General features: G+C 42.8%; 4 protein-coding genes across 9 annotated transcripts in view; all 4 read right to left on the bottom strand.

The window, feature by feature from the left end:
- kif13a (kinesin family member 13A) overlaps positions 1 to 7,031 on the bottom strand; it is a 38,023-nt gene extending 30,992 nt beyond the window's left edge. For 3 of the 4 annotated variants that reach the window (XM_060861385.1, XM_060861387.1, XM_060861388.1), the window contains exons 1-2: positions 6,680 to 7,031; positions 6,354 to 6,447 (exon numbers count right to left, since the gene is read on the bottom strand). In XM_060861385.1, the coding sequence (XP_060717368.1) occupies positions 6,354 to 6,447; positions 6,680 to 6,734 (149 nt within the window). In that variant the 5' untranslated portion in view covers positions 6,735 to 7,031. The remainder of the gene's footprint in view (positions 1 to 6,353; positions 6,448 to 6,679) is intronic. The other variant, XM_060861386.1, reaches the window with a different exon arrangement.
- A 1,155-nt stretch (positions 7,032 to 8,186) lies between these two features.
- LOC132840249 (E3 ubiquitin-protein ligase NHLRC1-like) lies at positions 8,187 to 9,620 on the bottom strand. The gene has a single exon (XM_060861766.1). The coding sequence runs from the start codon at positions 9,527 to 9,529 to the stop codon at positions 8,333 to 8,335; it is 1,197 nt and encodes a 398-aa protein (XP_060717749.1). The 5' UTR covers positions 9,530 to 9,620; the 3' UTR covers positions 8,187 to 8,332.
- Positions 9,621 to 10,490: 870 nt separating this feature from the next.
- ptdss1a (phosphatidylserine synthase 1a) lies at positions 10,491 to 19,893 on the bottom strand. The gene is made up of 13 exons (XM_060861826.1): positions 19,595 to 19,893; positions 18,178 to 18,269; positions 18,055 to 18,099; positions 17,710 to 17,834; positions 17,384 to 17,542; positions 16,643 to 16,794; positions 16,378 to 16,519; positions 15,668 to 15,780; positions 15,341 to 15,406; positions 13,123 to 13,222; positions 12,963 to 13,031; positions 12,784 to 12,844; positions 10,491 to 12,609 (listed from the first exon to the last, which is right to left on the bottom strand). The coding sequence occupies exons 1-13, from the start codon at positions 19,768 to 19,770 to the stop codon at positions 12,524 to 12,526; spliced, it is 1,386 nt and encodes a 461-aa protein (XP_060717809.1). The 5' UTR covers positions 19,771 to 19,893; the 3' UTR covers positions 10,491 to 12,523.
- Positions 19,894 to 21,675: 1,782 nt separating this feature from the next.
- The window catches only part of LOC132839964 (membrane-spanning 4-domains subfamily A member 4A), a 5,401-nt gene continuing 4,576 nt past the window's right edge, over positions 21,676 to 22,500 (bottom strand). For all 3 annotated transcript variants that reach the window (XM_060861191.1, XM_060861193.1, XM_060861192.1), the window contains one exon: positions 21,676 to 22,000. In XM_060861191.1, the coding sequence (XP_060717174.1) occupies positions 21,971 to 22,000 (30 nt within the window). In that variant the 3' untranslated portion in view covers positions 21,676 to 21,970. The remainder of the gene's footprint in view (positions 22,001 to 22,500) is intronic.

The raw sequence follows: 22,500 nt of genomic DNA, 5'->3' as shown, positions 1-22,500 counted from the left end.
GCTACAGTAATGTTGGGGGTGGGTTCTGGGTGACTACAGTAATATTGGGGTGTGTGGATCTCAGGCTCGACTAATAAAAGCAGCATTGGGAGCAAGAACTTTTGTCTGGTTGTAGTGGCACTGGGGGGATGTTCATGGCAATATGTTTGGTCACAGTGATATTTGAGTGCAGAAGCTGTGATCTGGCTGGATAAAGCTGCCCTGGGGGCAGGAACTGTGGGCTTACTGGTTACAGTGGACCTAGGAGACCATGATGGAGACACAATGGTTATAGTGACACTAAGGGCAGGAACCACAGTTTGATTAGAGGCATTAAAGAAGGTCACAGAGAACTGTGATCTGATGAATAAGGTGGGCACAAAGATACCAGCACAGCTAACAGCTGAATTGTTACCCACAGGTAAACCTTTATATATATACATACACACCCCCCGCCCCCACCAACGTCTTCAGGAATCTGATCAGAGACAGCGCAGGAACTCTGAAAGCCGTGTGAAATCCCTCTGAGCCTCTGATAGCTGGTGACGGGACGAGGAGAAAACGACACGCTTCGCTGGTGCAGAGCCGTACGAGATGAAAGTGAGCTTTCACTAATCACTCTGCCCTCTGAGCACTGCAGTGAGGCATGATGGGATAAGAGAGAGAGGAGGGATACGGGGTGGGGAGGAGACACCTGTCAGCCTGCTCTGATCATTATAAAGCTGGAAAACCCCTGAACACAGACACGTCACCACCGGCCAAATACCCTCCTGTCTGTCTGCCTGCCTCAGGTGCTTGTCTCTCACACACAGAGACACACTCTTTTCTCTTCTCTCTCTCTCACACACACACACACACACACACACACATTTCTAATCTGACTGACCATGTCACCACGTGGAAAGTTTTGAAACCGGAGAGCGAGCGTCACACTGCTGCACACGCTCAGTGAATGGGAATGAACCTCCCCCTTCACGCCCTCAAGGCACGTTCACTCTTCACTTAAACACCGTTTGTTTACTCTGACTTTACCGTGAGAAACAAGAGACACACACAGACCTCAAGATCACGCAAAAAAAAAAATAGCAAAACAATAGACTCCAAGGTGTACACAGTGCGCTCGAGGCTAGTCGGCGTGATATTAATCCCTAGCTTACACGTATCTAACTGGAACAGAGGGCAAAAATACCGACACCATCCTGTCCGAGGAAGACTAACACACATGCCTGCAGGACACATGCTATATTATAACTAACTTTTTACTCTAATTCTCTGAAGGTTTTTAAGATGTGGGTAAAGCATGTGTGCGTATATATATAATATAATATATACTCTCTCACTCATTCACTCATCTTCTACCGCTTATCCGAACTACCTCGGGTCACGGGGAGCCTGTGCCTATCTCAGGCGTCATCGGGCATCAAAGCAGGATACACCCTGGATGGAGTGCCAACCCATCACAGGGCACACACACACACACACTCATTCACTCACGCAATCACACACTACGGACAATTTTCCAGAGATGCCAATCAACCTACCATGCATGACTTTGGACCGGGGGAGGAAACCGGAGTACCCGGAGGAAACCCCCGAGGCACGGGGAGAACATGCAAACTCCACACACACAAGGCGGAGGTGGGAATCGAACCCCGACCCTGGAGGTGTGAGGAGAACGTGCTAACTACTAAGCCACCATGACCCCAGAATATTAACATGATATTTTATATGTCCACAATAAAAATAGTGCACATGTGGAATCCCACAAAACACACAGGTGATCAGAAGCTGCTGTAAATCTACATTAACAAAGAAAAAACAATGCCGTCTCCTCACTGTTAATCACTGGCAAGTGGCCACATCGGATATAAACACACACACACACACACACACACACAGACACACACACACCGGGTTCATAGGAACAGGTGTCCTGAGAACTCGAGTGATTAGACAAAACACTGACAGTGAAACTACCACATAAAGATTAATGTTTTGACTGAAAGTAAATATATAAACGATTCCCTGGACCTCGTCTCGTCCAGCGTTTCATTTCCCTGCACTCGGTTCCTTACAGAAATAGGTTCTGATTTAGAGTTAAAACACATAGACGAGCTCACGTGTTCGCATCCTGATGACGCTACGGCCATCTGTAGAATACGAGAATATAACACAGCTTTCTGGGTGGGAGGGGCTTACTCAGTCTCCCCAGCCAATCACAGACGGTTGTAATGTTGAGTTCAATGACTTGTGTCACAGCTGCTCAAAAACACTGCCAGTCAAATATTTATTAAAACACACAAAAAAATGTGAGTGAGTGTATGTGTGTGAGTGTGTGAGAGTGCATGTGTGTGTGTGTGGGAGTATATATGTGTGTGTGAGTGTATATTAGTGTGTGTGTGAGTTTATGTGTGTGTGTATGTGAGTGTGTGTGTGTGTGTGAGTGTGCATGTGTGTGTGTGGGAGTATATGTGTGTGTGTGAGTGTATATTAGTGTGTGTGTGAGTTTATGTGTGTGTGTATGTGAGTGTGTGTGTGTGTGTGAGTGTGCATGTGTGTGTGTGGGAGTATATGTGTGTGTGTGAGTGTATATTAGTGTGTGTGTGAGTTTATGTGTGTGTGTATGTGAGTGTGTGTGTGTGTGTGAGTGTGTGAGAGTGCATGTGTGTGTGTGTGGGAGTATATGTGTGTGTGTGAGTGTATATTAGTGTGTGTGTGAGTTTATGTGTGTGTGTATGTGAGTGTGTGTGTGTGTGTGAGTGTGTGAGAGTGCATGTGTGTGTGGGAGTATATGTGTGTGTGTGAGTGTATATTAGTGTGTGTGTGAGTTTATGTGTGTGTGTATGTGAGTGTGTGTGTGTGTGTGAGTGCATGTGTATGTGTGTGTGTGTGTGTGAGAGTGCATGTGTGTGTGTGGGAGTATATGTGTGTGTGTGAGTGTATATTAGTGTGTGTGTGAGTTTATGTGTGTGTGTATGTGAGTGTGTGTGTGTGTGAGTGCATGTGTGTGTGTGTGTGTGTGTGTGTGAGAGTGCATGTATGTGTGTGAGTGTATGTGAGTGTGAGTATATGTGTGTGTGTGGGAGTATATGTGTGTGTGAGTGTATATTAGTGTGTGTGTGAGTTTATGTGTGTGTGTATGTGAGTGTGTGTGTGTGTGTGTGAGTGTGTGAGAGTGCAGGTGTGTGTGTGGGAGTATATGTGTGTGTGAGTGTATATTAGTGTGTGTGTGAGTTTATGTGTGTGTGTATGTGAGTGTGTGTGAGTTCATGTGTGTGTGTGTGTGTGTGTGTGTGTGTGTGAGAGTGCATGTATGTGTGGGAGTGTATGTGAGTGTGAGTGTATGTGTGTGTGTGTGAGAGTGCATGTGTGTGTGTGGGAGTATATGTGTGTGTGTGAGTGTATATTAGTGTGTGTGTGAGTTTATGTGTGTGTGTATGTGAGTGTATGTGTGTGTGTGTGAGAGTGCATGTATGTGTGGGAGTGTATGTGAGTGTGTGTGTGTGTGTGAGAGTATATTAGTGTGTGTGTGAGTTTATGTGTGTGTGTATGTGAGTGTATGTGTGTGTGTGTGAGAGTGCATGTACGTGTGGGAGTGTATGTGAGTGTGTGTGTGTGTGTGTGTGTGTGTGTGTGTGAGAGTATGTGTGTGTGCTTCACACTTGACTGCTGTCCAATTAGTCATGATCTAGTGCTTATTTCCAGATGAGGCTATTCCACACCATCAGCTCTCTGTTTTCCAAAGGAGCGAGGGATTTTCAGAATATCAGTGTGTGTGTGTGTGTGTGTGTGTGTGTGGGTGTGTGTGGGTGTGACATAACAGTAGTTTAACAAGCGTGTAAATTCCTTGTAGTGACTCATGAAGTACAGTTTGAAGCCTCTCTCTTTACATCAGACAGTGAAATGGAGTGATGATGATGATGATGATGATGATGATGATGATGATGATGATAATAATAATGATGATGATGATGATGATGATGATGATGCTACCACCACCATGTTTCACTGTAGGCTGCACGTTTCTGTCATCATCTTCTCGGTGTATTTCAGCTCTGACTGCCCACCTGAGCACTTTGGTGACAGTGAGGCTGATGAACAGAGTTTACACACGAACACAACACTCCATAAAGCTCTCTTTAATACCGAGTGTAATAAGGATAAAGAATCAGACTTTATTACCCTCAGCTACATCGTGACCTGCTTCACCTACATTAGTTAGAGTTAATAACACAGTAAGTACAGAACCCACATCACTCCTACACTGGGATGTGTTTCCTCCACCAACATCTACGTCTTTTTATAACCAATAAAAACCTCACGCATAAATTTGGGTCTATTTCAAGATTGTTCAGTGTAGTGCAGTTCCCTCACACACACACACACACACACACACACACGCCCTCACACACACACACACACACACGCCCTCACAGACACACACGCCCTCACACACACACGCCCTCACAGACACACACGCCCTCACAGACACACATGCCCTCACACACACACGCCCTCACACACACACACGCCCTCGCAGTCACACACGCCCTCGCACACACACACGCCCTCGCACGCACACACGCCCTCGCACACGCACACGCCCTCGCAACACACACACACGCCCTCGCACACACACACGCCCTCGCACACACACACGCCCTCACAGACACACACGCCCTCGCACACACACGCCCTCGCACACACACGCGCCCTCGCACACACACGCGCCCTCGCACACACACGCGCCCTCGCACACGCCCTCGCACACACACACACGCCCTCACACACACACGCCCTCGCAGTCACACACGCCCTCACACACGCACGCGCCCTTGCACACACACACGCCCTCGCACACACACGCCCTCACACACACACGCCCTCGCACACACACACGCCCTCGCACACACACGCGCCCTCGCACACACACGCGCCCTCGCACACACATACACGCCCTCACACACACACGCCCTCACACACACACGCCCTCGCACACACACACGCCCTCGCAGTCACACACGCCCTCACACACACACGCCCTTGCACACACACACGCCCTCACACACGCCCTCACACACACGCCCTCACACACAGACACGCCCTCACACACACGCCCTCACACACACACGCCCTCACACACACATACCCTCACACACACACGCCCTCGCGCACACACACCCTCTCACACACACGCCCTCACACACACACACGCCCTTGCACACACACGCCCTCACACACACACACGCCCTCACAGACATACACGCCCTCACACACACACGCCCTCGCACACACACGCCCTCACACACACACACGCCCTTGCACACACACACGCCCTTGCACACACACACGCCCTTGCACACACACACGCCCTCACACACTCACCCTCACACACACACACACGCCCTCACACACACGCCCTCACACACACACACGCCCTCACACCCTCACACGCCCTCACACACACACGCCCTCGCGCACACACACGCCCTCACACACACACACACGCCCTCACACACACACACCCTCTCACACACACACACACACACGCCCTCACACACACACAGAGGTGATACCAGGCACACAGCCTGGCTCGAATTTAACACACTGCTAATAACTCCGATTGGGGCAAACGCAGAAATGCGGCGTGATGCACATCAGCTCAGTGGAACTTCACCCTCACTGCACTGTAAATAATCACTGCACTGTTTACATCAAAACATTACTCAGCAATTCCTTTAGTTTTCTACAGAAAACAAATTCTTGTTTTTACTGTTCATACAATTTAGCTACACGACAAACACACAGCCTGCAGTAGGATTGTGTTTCATGTCCAGCAGATTTTTTTTAGCAGATATAAAACATTACAGTAACTTAATACAGGACTGTAAAGTACTAACACTCGATTCTTCTGAATGTTCAGTTCTTATAAATTTACACCAACATCTAAATACTGACGTTTATAGATTTTTAGAAAGAAAATAAAATCCTGACACGACACCAAACTAATCCTGTTTTGCAAACATAATTTCTAGAAATGTATCAGTAACTTTACGTCTTGTGCGAATCCTTTGTTTGTTTGTTTGTTTGTTTGTTTGTTTACTTAACTTTTTTTAGGCTCAGTATTTCACATCAGGACAGATTTTCTACACAATTTAAAGATTTAAAACATGACAATTGTGCAGTTTATTACTGTTAATAATTCCTGTTCTGCAGATGAATGAATAAATAAATCTCTTCACTCTTCTCCTTTTTTTTTTTTTTTTTTACAACTAAAGAGTTAGATATAAATCTATCTGCTGTTCTCCCAGCAGTTCGTGTCCATGAGTGTGATGTGTTTTAGATTAGACTCTGATTTACAGTCTGATCTCTACCTGCTGTTCTCTCCCTTGGTGTTAGAAGGTGGAGGGTGAAGGATGGTCTGATTCTCCTCCATGTCCAACACACACTTGGTGCTCAGCTCGATCTCTGCAAACACACAACACACTTTAAACACAAAGTTCTCTCAGTAACACACACACACTTTATAACCGACTACAGAATGTTAAAGATGATAAAAAGTCACAGCAGTGAAATCGTCCCTGCGCCATGACTCCATATGATGCAGCATTAACTCCGTTTAGGAGCAAATTTAAAGGCTTTTCTTTTCGTCTCTGAGGCAGAAACAGGGTATAAAATGTGTCTGTGTTCCTGGACTCACCCCTGCGGTTCATGGGCCGGACTCTGACAGCGACTTTTACCTTCGTATCCGACATTTTAATGCACTTTTGTGTGCCTCAGTGACCCTGTACACAACTAGCCCTAACGTGAAGATGAAGAATAACGCAAAGAAAAGTCTCCACGGAGTCTCCGGGAGCACAAAAACAACGTCTGAAGACAAAAAAAACTGTTAAAAACCCTTTTAAAACCATCCCCAACATTACAACATTACAACTCATCAAAACTCCAACATAATTGCTCCGTTTTCTTCAGCCTAGCTATCTGGCTAGGAAGACCCGCTGATGGGCTGCGTCCCAAACGCCTCCCTGACGCCCTCTGGAGATCCCCTAAGTAGGGAGTGATACAATCACAATCGCGCTAAACGTAGTACACTTAAGCGTCCGATACCGAGCCGTTTGGGATACGGCCTCACAATCCAGCCTCGGTCAGCAGCATCCCGACCGCCATCTTCCGCTCTGAAGCGGATCGGGAGTGGGACATAAATCTCTGCAGTGACTCCTGACTGCTTTATTACGTTCTACACAAACACCAGGAATGTTTAAAACGTTATAAAGCCTTCACACAGGACACATAGACACACGGGACGTCCTGGTTAGAGCAGGAAAAATCAGACTGGGCGAAAACTCGGGACTCGTCCCAAACGGCGAGTCCCACTGGACACGTAGGGCACTGCGTAGGGTGTTTACAAAGGATTTTACACGTTATACTAGTGCACCAAGACAGGGAGGAGGAAGGGATTTGGGATACGGCCCGGATTTAGAGAGATTCAGCGGGAATTTTTAACTCTTAAGCTGATTTAAAACAATTAAAACAAATTAAGTACAAATAAATAATAAGAATGATAATAATAATAATAATAATAATAACAACAATAATACAAATAATGATAATAATAATAAAATAGATAATAATAATAATAATAATAATAACAACAATAATACTAATAATGATAATAATAATAATAATAATAATAATAATAATAATACTTATTATTATAATAATAATAAAATTGATAATAATAATAAAGATAATAATAATAATAATAATAATAATAATAATAATAATAGTGATACTAATACTACCAATACTACTTATAATAATAATATTTAGCAGATGTAAAAGTAGCAGTAATAATGTCCAACTCCTGTGAATCACATTGTTTAACATTATAATTCTGTAATATAATGTTTTTATATACAAAACTCTATTTACACTAAAACTCTCTACTTAACTTTTAGTTTCTTGTGATAATGACACAGTATCTGTGGTAAAAATCAACTGAACATCATCTTAGAATGAAGATTTAATCCTGCTGAGGGTGTATAAACTTTTGCACTGAACTGTAGATTATTTGCATTTTTCTGGTTAGTTTGTGGAAACATGCAGAAGATCCTGGGAGTGTGAGTCTATTAGATAGGCAGTGAAGTGTGTGTGTGTGTGTGTGTTTACATTTGCTGTACACCTGTGTGAAAATAAATCAATAAAAATAAATGAACGCAAACAACAAATCTTTTAATCATTTTCAACATTACTTAAGTTCCAGTTTTTTTTAATATTTTCAGTAAATTGTTTTCTTTTTAAGGGATTTTATGTGAGATGACCAACATTTCTGTGTATACACAACATTTTGACATCATAATTTGTTATCGCTGTACAAGTCCTCAAAGTTACTCGTGAACGTCTTCACGGTGTGATCTCCGGCATCCAGGACGATCAGCGTGTCCTCGTCGGTCGCCACTAATCCCACCGGACGCACCAGTCCCTCTCTCACCAGTGGAATTAACTCTGGAGCTTTCTGGACATCTCCTAGACTCCACACGAGTCCCTGGTTCACATCAGCTACGATTAAACCTCCATGTCTATTGAAGGTTATGGCCGAGATGCTCAGCTTCAGAGGGTGAAAACTGAGAGTGTCCATTTGCTTGAGGAGGATGAAATCACTGTTGAAGACCTTCAACCGTGTCAGTGTAGCATCGTCCCCTGAACTTTCTCGAATCTGGAGATGTTCCACCACCGCGATGCGTCCGGACGCTCTACAGCAAGCAACGGCTCGTGGAGTCTTCAGATCTTTCACCATCGCCTTCTTTACCGAAACCACGCCATGTCTGAAGTCCATGATGATCTGCCAAAGTGTTCCGGTTTCAGCGTCCGTCACTAAGATGGTACCTGAGATGTCCACGTCAACACCCCAAGGAAGCTGAAACTCTGGGATGGTGGTCACTGGATTTCCTGTCGATGAAAACACCTTGACTGAGCGATCTCCTGCATCTGTGACAACAACATGGCCGTCCGGTGTAACAGCAAGATCTAAAGGATGGCAGATTTCGAAGCTGTTGTGTCCGTAGCGCCCAAAACTGCACAAGAACTGACCACGACTCCCGAACCCGGTCACTCTCTGGTGTCCTCCATGCGCCACCAGAACATCCTGTGATGCTCCAAACACGACTACACCGGTTGGGTTGATGAGCGGACCCCATCCTCCGTAGGCACTGTCTAGACGCATGACCCCTGACCCCAGATCTTTCTCACAGTCTTTGTTTTTTTTTTGAGGAAAATACAAACCGATCATTTCCTGAAGGTCGACGAGAACCTGGCATTCATAGGTGTCACCTTGACCGCATTGCTTCCTGCAGAAAGGGCACTCGAGATGGCGAGACACGGCATGAGACAGGCTGCAGACGCACCCCAGACAGATCACATGACCACAGGGGAGGTTGCGTGGCCTTCGAGTTCTGGGTTCGGATGAAAATGTTTCGAAACACACTTTACACTCGAGCAGATCAGTGTGGATCTCATCCAGGATCTCCTCAGCTCTTCTGGTGGGAGTCATGATGGCCTCAGAAATCCTGCTCTTCTCCTCAGAGCTCTATCACTTCCTGGGGAGAGAGAGAGAGAGAGAGAGAGAGAGAGAGAGAGAGAGAGAGAGAGAGAGAGGAGAACAAGGAGAGATTTACAGAGGCTCCATGTTTCCCAGCAGGCCTCTGGGTCATGTGACTCAGGCAGCACGATGTGTGTTTTGTTGCCCCCTGGTGAAGTGTGGGGTAACAACAACGAGCTACATATTAATATTCATCATTAAAAATGATGGTTAACCTTTATTTAATGATATAAATGTTTAAGTTAAGCTGTTTGTATTTAGTTTAATGGTGTAGCTGCACTGCTGTCAGAGCTTCACACCAATCCACAGTGTAAATGTGGATAAGCTTTTGGTTAGAATTGTGATTATATGCATCATGAATCGGATGTGAGTTAACGCTGTATTTTCTGAGTGATTATAAATTTAGCTCGACACCCGACTCCTTCATGAACACGTTTATTTTCAGCCCTGTGGGAGACACGTGCAAACCCGCGTCACGTGACACCCGCCCTGGCCACGTGATCCGCTGTCACGGCTGCCAACGATTCAGAGGTTTCAATCAAATTCAAATTCAAATTTATTTCTCACTTACACACAGACGACACGCAGTGAAATGCTTTAAGTTTCCGCATATCCCAGGTTATTATGAGCCCTGGGGTCAGAGCGCAGGGTCAGCTGGCGCCCCTAACGCAGGTGAGGTTAAGGTCCTTGCTCGAGGACCCAACGGTGATGTCTCAGCAGCTTGTGGGCTTGAACCCCCGACCTTCTGATCAGTAACCCGAAGCGGTTTCGTGTCATTAATATTTTCTCCCCTGTGATTTTTCTACCATGGTTCATATGTGTTTGTATCGTTTCCCCAAAAACTCAGTTTATTTTCAGGTGTAATTAATTTTTCACATCCAGGTGTGAACGTACAGACACACGACACTCGACCACAGGTTGAAGTTGTTTTAATGAGAAACGCAGTGACTCTATAAATAATCACATACAGATCTACATCGTCACACACAGCTGTGGAAATCCGGTAGAAACACTGAAAAGTTATTAGGAAGTTATTAGGAATATAGAAGTGTGCAGGAGCTCGTGCACAAAGTGTGTAGAACTTTCTTTATTCACCATTTCCGCTCCGTCAAAGTGGGATCGTGCCCGAGAGGCCCGGCGACGACGCTGAAGGATGGAGGATAAACGTGTAGAAAAGTGCATTTTGATCTGAAATCGTGGTTAACGAGCCAAAAAAAAACAAACAAACAAAAAAACTCTTTATAGAGTATCGCTATTTCGTTATAATTAGAAGGCAGATAAGATTGCACAAAATTATTTCAGTCATAGTTCCACAAAAGAACAATCAACAGTATAGTAAATATCATAAACTTCAACTGGCTTAGAAATTAAAGGACAAGGAGTTGTTTGGCGTTTGTCGAAGGAGTCGACTCTTACTGGCAAACCGAATCGAATACGATTCACTAGATGGAAATCAATCCATCCGTTTGTGTGTTCTCTGATAATCCGGTTAAAAAATACAGTAATATTATTTTAAATTGGCAAAATCTGAAGGCAAGATCACGTGTATTATTAAACTCTACTAAGGCAGTGTGTACTAATAATATCATGAACTGGTCTAAACGAATCCCATAATGATACGGAGTTTTAACATCAGCACATTCCTAACTGTGTAAACAACATTGAACAAAATACAAGTGTGTGTGTGTGTGTGTGTGTGTGAAATATATACACACACAAATATATTCTGAAATATTATAAATAGAAATTACTTTTTGTTGTTAATAGAATGGTCTGAACGAACACGCAGGGTAGCCGCGATGATTTAAAGTGTTCATGATGTCAGTGTATGGTGTGTTAATTTACAGTATATTATTGTGTAACGGTGTGTGTTTGGTGTTGTGTGTAAACTCATGACAGACTCGGACCACAGCGGGATTGTCGTCGGGGACGTCGGGTGGGAAAATAACATCAAATAACCTAATCTAAAACACTCTGAAACTCAACACATCATTAACACCTGATTATTAGGCTAAACATCAGATATCTCACACACACACACACACACACACACACACACACACAGGCACATCTGCATGTTAGAGGTTTCAAGAATGAACAGAAAAGTGGATACTCTTGTCGATGGTTAGGAGGTAACAGATACGAGTTAGCAGCGATCCTCATCATCCTCATCCTCATCGAAATTAAAGTAGGACTGAAATGGCCTGATCAGTCAGTGCTCTTCTCTAGGTGTGTGCCGATAATCAGTCTTATGATACGATCCACAATGTGTGTGTCAGGTGTGTGAGGACGGAATTGTTGTACTGAACCAATCTGATGCCGACGTATTTTTACAGTAACGCATCAGTGACGAACGTACACAAGTAGCTGCAAGCTCAGTAACTCAGTAACAGAAATGATTCAGGACACACTGCAACTTCCTGTCATCTATAAATTAATGCCAATCTTTACCTACATGGAATGTTATGAGGCTGGACATTCCCATATTCCCATTTTCCTGGAATGTAGGATGTGAATATTAATTATAATAATCAGATTAGTTTTAGAGTTAATTATGTTTTAATGTGTATTAAAGGAAACGTTTGTGGTGAAAGAGCCCTGTATGTCGTGACTGTCATAAACTGTGATTAATTTGTTATTGATGGTGATTGTGTGGTAACGTGAATATATCGGCACACACCAGTTGGCATCGCTGACACGAGATACACAGACACAATACTGAAATGGGAAAAAATATCTAAGAGTTTTTCAGTCAACATGAACCTCAGTGTTGTTTTTCACCTCGTTACACCGGTAGCGCCACCTGGTGGCTCAACACTGACCAAATCCTGGAGCAAAGACAAAGCCGTCTGGTCCCGATTTTCCCTCCAACGTTTACAGCGCTGTTTGTACAAAACTTTGACTTTCTCTCCTTCCTCGGTTCCTTCAGGATTGAATTTGCGGAGTCTATTTCTCCACTCCGTTGACAGGTTTGTTGTTTCCAGAACCTTTCCCTCTCCTCCTGGTGGTGGGACGTGTCACAGAGTCCGACTCTAATAATCAGATTCAGAACAAATTCAGTACGCGCCATAGTAAAGTGCTTATTTCTGCAGCATCAAGCAACAGATATATTGTATATTAATCAGTGAGTGAATCAGTCAGTGAGTCAAATGTCAGTGAGTGAATCAGTTAAGGAGTCAGTGACTGAATGAGCTTTTCTCTCTTACCTTTGACAGACACATTGTCTCCGGTCTCAGTGTAAATGCTGTCCTCACACTCTGACAAACTCTGTAAGAGAAGCCGTGTAAAACACCTCACACAGCAGATACACTTTGTATCGGTGGCTCCAAACGATCATCTATATAAACAGTAGTGAACCACAGGAATGCTGTGGAATCAGACTGACCTTCTCTCTGGGCCCGTAAGTCTCAGCGTACCACACCATCACGTACAGGCACAGGAACGTGATGAAGGCCTGCACATGTGGAACATGTGTGTGTGTTGTGTAGACGTGAAAATCACAGGCAAATATTATTATAGAGACGAAAAATAAAATGTTCTCTCACCACACACAGGAGCCACAGAACGACGTAGAGGATCTGCGTCTTGGAGAACAAGTCCTGTCCAAATTTAACACACGCTAAAGCCTCGAGGAAAGCGATGGCTCTGAAAGGAGGAGAAACAAAACAATTCATACTTAAAAAAATAATAATAACATTGAAAAGAAAAAATGTCAGGGAGTCGTTCATTCGGAGAGTCAGTCAGTGAGTCAGTCTGGCAGTGAATCATGTAGTCAGTCAGTGAATCAGTCTGTCAGTGAATCATGTAGTCAGTCAGAGAATCATGTAGTCAGTGAATCATGTAGTCAGTCAGAGAATCATGTAGTCAGAGAATCATGTAGTCAGTCAGAGAATCATGTAGTCAGATAGTGAATCATGTACTCAGACAGTGAATCACATGGTCAGTGAATCAGTCGGTCAGTCAGTGAATCAGTCTGTCAGTGAATCATGTAGTCAGTCAGTGAATCAGTCGGTCAGAGAATCAGTCGGTCAGTGAATCATGTAGTCAGTCAGAGAATCATGTAGTCAGTGAATCATGTAGTCAGTCAGAGAATCATGTAGTCAGACAGTGAATCATGTAGTCAGTCAGAGAATCATGTAGTCAGACAGTGAATCATGTAGTCAGACAGTGAATCACATGGTCAGCGAATCAGTCGGTCAGTCAGTGAATCAGTCTGTCAGTGAATCATGTAGTCAGTCAGTGAATCAGTCGGTCAGAGAATCAGTCGGTCAGTGAATCATGTAGTCAGTCAGAGAATCATGTAGTCAGTGAATCATGTAGTCAGTCAGAGAATCATGTAGTCAGACAGTGAATCATGTAGTCAGTCAGAGAATCATGTAGTCAGACAGTGAATCATGTACTCAGACAGTGAATCACATGGTCAGTGAATCAGTCGGTCAGTCAGAGAATCATGTAGTCAGTGAATCATGTAGTCAGTCAGAGAATCATGTAGTCAGACAGTGAATCATGTAGTCAGTCAGAGAATCATGTAGTCAGACAGTGAATCATGTACTCAGACAGTGAATCACGTGGTCAGTGAATCAGTCGGTCAGTGAATCATGTAGTCAGTCAGAGAATCAGTCTGTCAGTGAATCATGTAGTCAGTCAGAGAATCAGTCTGTCAGTGAATCATGTAGTCAGTCAGAGAATCAGTCAGTGAATCATGTAGTCAGACAGAGAAACATGTAGTCAGACAGTGAATCATGTAGTCAGTGAATCAGTCGGTCAGTGAATCATGTAGTCAGTCAGAGAATCAGTCTGTCAGTGAATCATGTAGTCAGTCAGATAATCAGTCAGTGAATCATGTAGTCAGTGAATCATGTAGTCAGACAGAGAAACATGTAGTCAGACAGAGAATCATGTAGTCAGACAGAGAATCATGTAGTCAGACAGAGAATCAGTCTATCAGTGAATCATGTAGTCAGTCAGTAAATCAGTCTGTCAGTGAATCATGTAGTCAGACAGTGAATCAGTCTGTCAGTGAATCATGTAGTCAGACAGTGAATCATGTAGTCAGTCAGTAAATCAGTCTGTCAGTGAATCATGTAGTCAAACAGTGAATCAGTCTGTCAGTGAGTCTTTCAGTCAGTGAGTTTGTGTGTAAAACAGCTGACTGGTTTACTCTGTGTTTCAGTAAAGACACTGCATGGTGGCACAGAACCCAGGTATGTAACCTACATGAGAATTACACGTTTAACTTTATAACTCAAGCATCAAACAAAGCATCAACACTCTTCATCATCAAGCTGCCTATATTTTACTAAACCCAAAATTAGGCCAAATAACGATTCATAAAACATCAAACGTGTGTGAAACTGAAATGTTTAGAAAGATCCAGGCTTGTGTGTCACCTGCTTGTTCCATGGGCACTAAACCACTAAGGCTACAGAAGCGGAGATCAACCTCCATCCGTTAACATCTACTACAGCTCACTGCTACACTCTGCACCTACCCCAACCACAAGCCACGTTAACTGGTAATCTAACATGCACACACACACACACACACACACACACACGCACGCACGCACGCACACGCACACACACACACACCTCACACCTTTCTTTTTATCCGTTTGCTATCAGTTGGAGGCCAAAAGGAAGGAAAACACGAAAACGTCAAAGACACAGAAACATGTAACTGATAAAGAGATGTAAAATATACAGTCTGTATATATATATGTGTGTGTGTGTGTGTGTGTGTGTGTGTGTGAGATCGACGCACCCAAACACCCAGCACTGCGTCCCGACTCTTTTACACTGTGTATCTGTGAGATAAGCATAATACTGCCTGGGAAACACAGAGAGAAGAAATGAAACATTCCACCAACGTTATTGAATAAGACACGTACAGGTAAACAACAGGAACAATAGAAAACAAGAATAAGAGTAAATAAAAAAAATAAAAAGATAATGAAAAAGAGAAAACAATAAATCATAATGTATAAATTTGTCATAAGACAAAGTTACATGTGAAGTAATTTTCTGAAACGTGTACTGATGGAAGGAGAAAAAACCACCAATGACTTGATGTATTAAACCTGGCGCTCACCTCACAGTGGGCGCGGTGATGATGCCGATGAAGAGGATGCGACCCCAGCTCAGGGCGTGGCATGCTGGGAAAACAAAGATGTGCTTCAGGAAGAAGGTGTTCAGCTCCGTCAACTAACAACAAGACAAAGGAGAAAAACACGGACTGTAAAATCACACACAGATCACACACACACACAGAGTGCGCACACACGCACACACACACACAGAGTGCACACACACAGTGCGCACACTCAAACAGACAGACACACATACACACACACAGACAGACAGACAGACAGACAGACACACACACACAGCACCTTACTACATGACACTACACCTGAATAAGATTCGTGGTCAATGAGCTGCAGAGGGGAAGAGGATCGGGAGGTGAATCTCTACAGCAGCTCACTTACATTAACAAGTGTGCCTCAGGGCTTTATTATTAACTAATCAGCCTCTCAGGAGAAAACACACACACACACACACACACACACACAAACACACACAGCTTGCTCTCTCCCAGAGAAGCTGTGTAATTACTAATAATGAACCCAGGAGAGGGCAGACAGTGAGACAGGAAGAGTGAGACAGCAGACATTACAATATAATCCAAACATACACCATTCTTTTGTGATTAATGAGATTGTGGCTGCGCTGTAGCCATAATACACACTACACCTTTAATTGTTACAGTGTGTGAGCTTGTTTAACGCTCCTGAGTCTCACCTGCCAGATGATCATAAACAGGTAAACTCCAGCTACTCTCTGGAAGGAGGATTTGGGGTCGAACCAGCGCACGTAGGTCCAACTGGCCGGAGTGAACTGCAGTACAGCGCGCTTGATCTTCCCTGTGGTGGTGTGGATGTGCCTACACAACACACACACACAACACACACACACAATATTATCCATGACCTTACTGTAAAGTGTCAGTACTTATATTTCACCACAGTGTTTCACAGAAGGTTTCAGAAGTGCCGTGTGATCGTACTTGATGCTGGCCCAGTGGTACGTGCGCATCTCCAGGAAGCGACACACGGTCATGCCGAGCCAGATCCCTCCGCCGTTACAGAGGAGGATGTCCAGGATCACCTGATCCCACCAGCACTCTGCAAAGTTGGGCAGGAGGTGCATGAAGAAGAGCTGCAGAAGATAAACACACATTTCACGTGTTTCACCACTGTTTTTAACACGTTTTATCGATTTCTCCTCATGTATCTGAACACATGTATCAGCACAAAGGTAAAAATGTGTAGCGTGGGCGGAGCTTTTAATCCAGTGTGTAGTCTGTTTTCCAGTGTATTGGCTGTGAATATAGTCACACTATAGCTAACGACACTATAAACAAAAGGAAATCCTTGTGGAAGAGCAGGATGTTATGGTTCACTTTTACTTCTGCTACATTTTTGAAAAGTAGTGCAAAGGATTTTTAGAAAAGCCTCTTTAAAGTGGACAATAAAATCCACTGTAAGAAATGTAGGTCAGAGAGAACAACATTACAGAAGATTTATTTCCGTTAAATTTAACCTGACAGATCAATGACGTGATGTGACATGAGATTAATAATTAATTTAAAGAATTTTATCAACTGATAAAGTGCTGCTAGGCTAGAAAAATAAAACGTGGTGCTTTTATGTTGGCCTTTACAAAGAAGAGTTCTTTGTCTCCAGATCACAACCAGAGGATCAATTTATCACAGCGCAATCCTTCGGGGCTCTAGGGGTCGTCGTACCTCAGTCAGCTCCCACGTGATGCTGATGGTCCAGCAGAGACCGTAGCTGCGGATCAGCAAGGCCTTCATGCCCCAACCCCAGAAATGGCTAAACGCGAAGATGTCAAAATGACTCAGGATTCGCTCCCATGTGATCACATGACAGTTCACAGCATACTCCTGATTAAAAAAATAAAGTGAGCCAGCCAGGAGAGAGAGAGAAGTGAGAAATGAGACAAAATACATGCAAAGAAATATTGTATACAAGTATCAGGATATCGGAATAAATGTCTCAGAATATTTGAACTTATATATCAACACATCCATCAGTGACACGTATACAATACCATGATGTCAGCCTCCCGCTTGGCGTAGCGGAGGTTTGGGTCCAGCCAGTACATGAGCCCCTTCACCTGCTCCCAGTTCAGGAAGATAATGAAGACCAGGAACAGGAAGTAGAGCACGCTTAAACCTGTCAGCCAATCAGAAGGCCAGCTTTAGTTTTTAGCCTTACAATGGAGCAAAATATCTACCTACAACTACATCTATAAATTCTGTGCCTCAGGATCATGTTGTAGATCTGTACAGACTGGCTAACATACAGTAACCTGATCATTTGTACACATACTACACACACAACAAAAAGTGTTAAAGTGAGCCAGCCAGGAGGGACTGAAAGCAAGGCTGCTTACCGAAGACTATTCGCCATATCGCGGGGTGTGGCCTTGTAAATGGTCCTGCGCAGGAGAAAAGCAGGCTTTAGATAAACCCAGTTAGAGCATGAACTACATATTTCTACAGTGGGAGGTTCGTACCGTTTGGGAAGGCAAGGACGCTAATGACTGAGAAAAATGAGACAATCACAATAAGTCCAACACGTACATTGCTGTCTTGATTCCCGTCGTCTCTGTAAATAAAAGACAAGACAATAAAACACCAAACAGCTCAGCAGAACCATACAGCACAGATATTACCAATTGAGTAATTGTTCATCATTGATCATTCATTGAACATGATTGTGTTCATCATTTTTAATAATTCTTATTCCAAACCAAAATGCTTTCCCTTGATAATTAAACATTTAGCTAGCAAGATATCCCCAAATTGCTAAAAGATGCTACAGGTGACCTTTCTGACACTTTATTTAAAAAGTTAGTATGAAGTTTAGAACACATCAAAATCTAACAGGTTTTAAGTATCAATCATCATTTCTATTTATTTTAGATAATTTAAACGCTGTTTCCAGTTGTTTATTACTCTATTCGTCTTCCATTAAATTAGTTGATGTGCAATGATAAATGTTAGCAAAATAATATATCTAATATTTGCATTGTGCCTCGTTTATTCCAGACAAATTCCTTACATTGTTATCATTGTGAGTCATGGCAATTGTGAAAACCCTGCGCAAAATAATAATAATAATATTAACTACAATAATAATAAAAATACTACCAACAAGAATGATAATAATGATTATAATAATAATAATAATACCAATAATAAATAATAGTAAACATAATTATTATCTCTGATGGAGTGTATATGTGTGTGTAAGAGAGAGAGAGTGTGTGTGTGTGTATGTGAGAGTGTGTATATGAGTGTATGTGTGTACAGTATATATGTGTGTGTGAATATATATATATATATATATATATATATATATATATATATATATATATATATATATATATATATATATATATGTGTGTGTGTGTGTGTGTGTGTGTGTATTGTTGTGAAGTGAACATTGGGACCAGCAGCTGTAACACACACACACACACATATATACACACACATATACATATATATATATGTATATGTGTGTGTATGTGTGTATATATATATATATATATATATATATGGGTGTGTATGTGTGTATATATATATATATATAAATGTGTGTGTATGTGTATATATATATATGGGTGTGTGTGTGTGTGTGTGTGTGTTACAGTTGCTGGTCCCAATGTTCACTTCACAACAACACGGAAGTAAAGCACAGGGTTCCCGGATGTATACTATTCCATAACACGCGCTATTGTGCGTCACAGATAAAGGTTTCCTGTATCCTGCGTGCGCGCGCACAGAACTCAAACAAACGGGTTATAAACAATAAATAACGGCCGCGTTTATAATAACAAGTAAAAACAAACTAAAAGGACGGAAGCCGACACTGTCCACTACATCAGCCATGTTGTGTCCCCTGAGCATCGTCCCTGTGCCCAGACTGACCTGGTAAAGGCGAAGTACATGAGGCTGAGCACGGTGCAGGTCAGCAGGGTTATAGTGTGCGGTTTGTAGAAGAAATCTATGGTGATGTCCTCCACCTGCTGCTCGTTAATCATACGGAAATGTGTGCGGTAACGGCCATCGTCCTTACTCAGGGTGCGGGAGCCCAACAGCGCCATTACACTCAAACCCCCTCACTCCTCTCTGTCAGAGCTCCGGCTCGGTCTCAAATCTCCTCACACAGGGCGCGAAGTGCACTAGACTGTAGTGTCGACTCTGTGTAATGTCGACTCGGTGTAGAGTCGACTCGGTGTAGTGTCGACTCGGTGTAGAGTCGACTCGGTGTAGTGTCGACTCGGAGTAGAGTCGACTCTGTGTAGTGTCGACTCGGTGTAGTGTCGACTCGGTGTAGAGTCGATTCTGTGTAGTGTCGACTCGGTGTAGTGTCGACTCGGTGTAGAGTCGATTCTGTGTAGTGTCGACTCTGTGTAATGTCGACTCGGTGTAGAGTCGATTCTGTGTGGTGTTGACTCGGTGTGGTGTCGACTCGGTGTGGTGTCGACTCGGTGTGGTGTCGACTCGGTGTAGAGTCGACTCTGTGTGGTGTCGACTGTGTGTGGTGTCGACTCGGTGTAGTGTCGACTCGGTGTAGAGTCGATTCTGTGTAGTGTCGACTCGGTGTAGTGTCGACTCGGTGTAGTGTCGACTCGGTGTAGTGTCGACTCGGTGTAGTGTCGACTCGGTGAAGTGTCGACTCTGTGTAGTGTCGACTCTGTAGTGTCGACTCGGTGTAGTGTCGACTCGGTGTAGTGTCGACTCTGTAGTGTTGACTCGGTGTAGTGTCGACACACACACACACACACACACACACACACAAAGCTGGGTTATGTTCAGCCTGTTTAATCAGGGAACATAATATAAAGTTAATATGGACATTCAGTTAGCGGTTTATAATAAAGTGTCATTTTAATTGTACTTGAGAGTTTTCTAAAGAATATCACAACACATCTGAGGAAAATAATCCCAAAAGCTTGGTAAATTTTTTCTGTCACATAACATTTAATCTTTTAAACAAACACAGACAGTTTAATGTCTACACACGTTACAAATATTAATCTAATAACCTGTTTATAACCTGTTTATAACCTGTTTATTATCACATGTTTATATACCTGACGTTGTCCACAAAACCTTTTACAAGTCCATTCGGTTAAAAGTCTTTACTATAGTATAATAGCTTACAGATTTTTAATAAGACACTGTACAAGTACAAAAGTTTAAGCGCCCACATTTCTTTATTATTACTAATTTATCTGGATGATGAATTTTATGCATTTGAAGTCATTTCTTTACAACGAGACTAAAATGTTTCCTCAAACTGTAAATCATGTAGAAATTCATTCACTTTTTCTTCTCCATCAATAAATTTTTAATTAGTTTCTGAGTATGTAGAGAATGTGTAGGGAATCAAAGGTCTTTCTTTCTTTCTTTCTTTCTTTCTTTCTTTCTTTCTTTCTTTCTTTCTTTCTTTCTTTCTATTTGCCGCAGCTATCCTTTCCTACCTTTCCTGTAACTGACCACAAACAAGCACAGCATGCACACACACGAACACACACACACAGACACACGCACACACACACACACACACACATGCACACAACACACACACACACACACATTCACATAGAGAGCTGCAGTTCTGCATACAGGCTGATGTAAGTGTTATTTTCATGAAGCAGTATGTTAAGGTCTATAAGAAGTGATCCAAATATAATGTGCAATAATTATTGCCCCCCCCTTCACACACACACACACGAACACACACACACGCACAAAAACACACACAGACACACGCACACACACACACACACACATTCACATAGAGAGCTGCAGTTCTGCATACAGGCTGATGTAAGTGTTATTTTCATGAAGCAGTATGTTAAGGTCTGCAAGAAGTGATCCAAATATAACGTGCAATAATTATTGCCCCCCCTTCACACACATACACACACACACACACGCACGCACACACGCACGCACGCACGCACGCACACACACACACACAAAAAAAAAAAACTCTGTCATGAAGTCAACGTGCAGTTTAATTCTCAAAGCCATACAAACATGAGCATGATAAAAAAGATAAAATCTAAAATGACATAAAGTTTATAAGGATATTTTAGTTCACACTTAAATTCAGATATACAATGTTTTACTTTAACCTGCAAACACAACGGCTTATTAACCAGCAGATCCTCAAAAAAACAAGAAAAAGTAAGTGGAATAGTTTATTATATAGTTTATTATATAGTTTATTATAACTAAACTCATCTGAGGTTAACAGTCACAAAACATTTGCCTTATGAAGTCCATCACAGCTCACATGTCCTGCTTCAGTGTGATCATGGGCTGAAGAGAGAAGCAGAACATAAGGATTTTCATCAATAATCGATGACAGTGTGTAAGAAGTCCACATATCCTGCTCACTTCATCACACTACAGCACTGGTGAACAATATTCTAAGCTTTTCTTAATTCTTTTACACCAAGCACTTTTTCAGTACACCAGAAAATCATGCTTTAATCTGAGGTTTGTCAGATTTTATCTGATTTTGCCGCAACGTTTTCCTTCAAGCATGCAATTATTTTCTGTTAAATAGGAAAATAAGACATTTAACTATACGTAAGTAGAATTATTATTTTTCTCTCGGGTAAATCTAGAACATTAAGATGTCCCTTTAAGTATAAAACCCAAGACAGAATTTTTTTTGAACACTTGGTAAAAAGTTAAGACAAGGAACAAACTACAAATTACTTTCTTCTTAATAAGGAACTTGTCAGGAGTTTAACATCTACATCTTTTACTTCTTATGTTCTTAGAAAAATATCGTTCTTTAGGGTTCTTTGGAT

Source organism: Tachysurus vachellii, chromosome 25 (assembly GCF_030014155.1).
Source record: "Tachysurus vachellii isolate PV-2020 chromosome 25, HZAU_Pvac_v1, whole genome shotgun sequence".
Classification (NCBI taxonomy): Eukaryota; Metazoa; Chordata; class Actinopteri; order Siluriformes; family Bagridae; genus Tachysurus; species Tachysurus vachellii.
Note: the sequence above shows the minus strand (reverse complement) of the source record. Positions and strands in the feature narration are given on the sequence as shown.

Coding starts and splice junctions, on each gene's coding strand:
- LOC132840249 (XM_060861766.1), bottom strand. CDS start 9,529: ATGACTCCCACCAGAAGAGCTGAGGAGATCCTGGATGAGATCCACACT.
- ptdss1a (XM_060861826.1), bottom strand. CDS start 19,770: ATGGCGCTGTTGGGCTCCCGCACCCTGAGTAAGGACGATGGCCGTTAC. Junction 16,795..17,383: donor TCACGTGGGAGCTGACTGAG/GTACGACGACCC, acceptor TATCTTCTGCAG/CTCTTCTTCATGCACCTCCT. Junction 13,032..13,122: donor TTCTGTGGCTCCTGTGTGTG/GTGAGAGAACAT, acceptor CCACATGTGCAG/GCCTTCATCACGTTCCTGTG.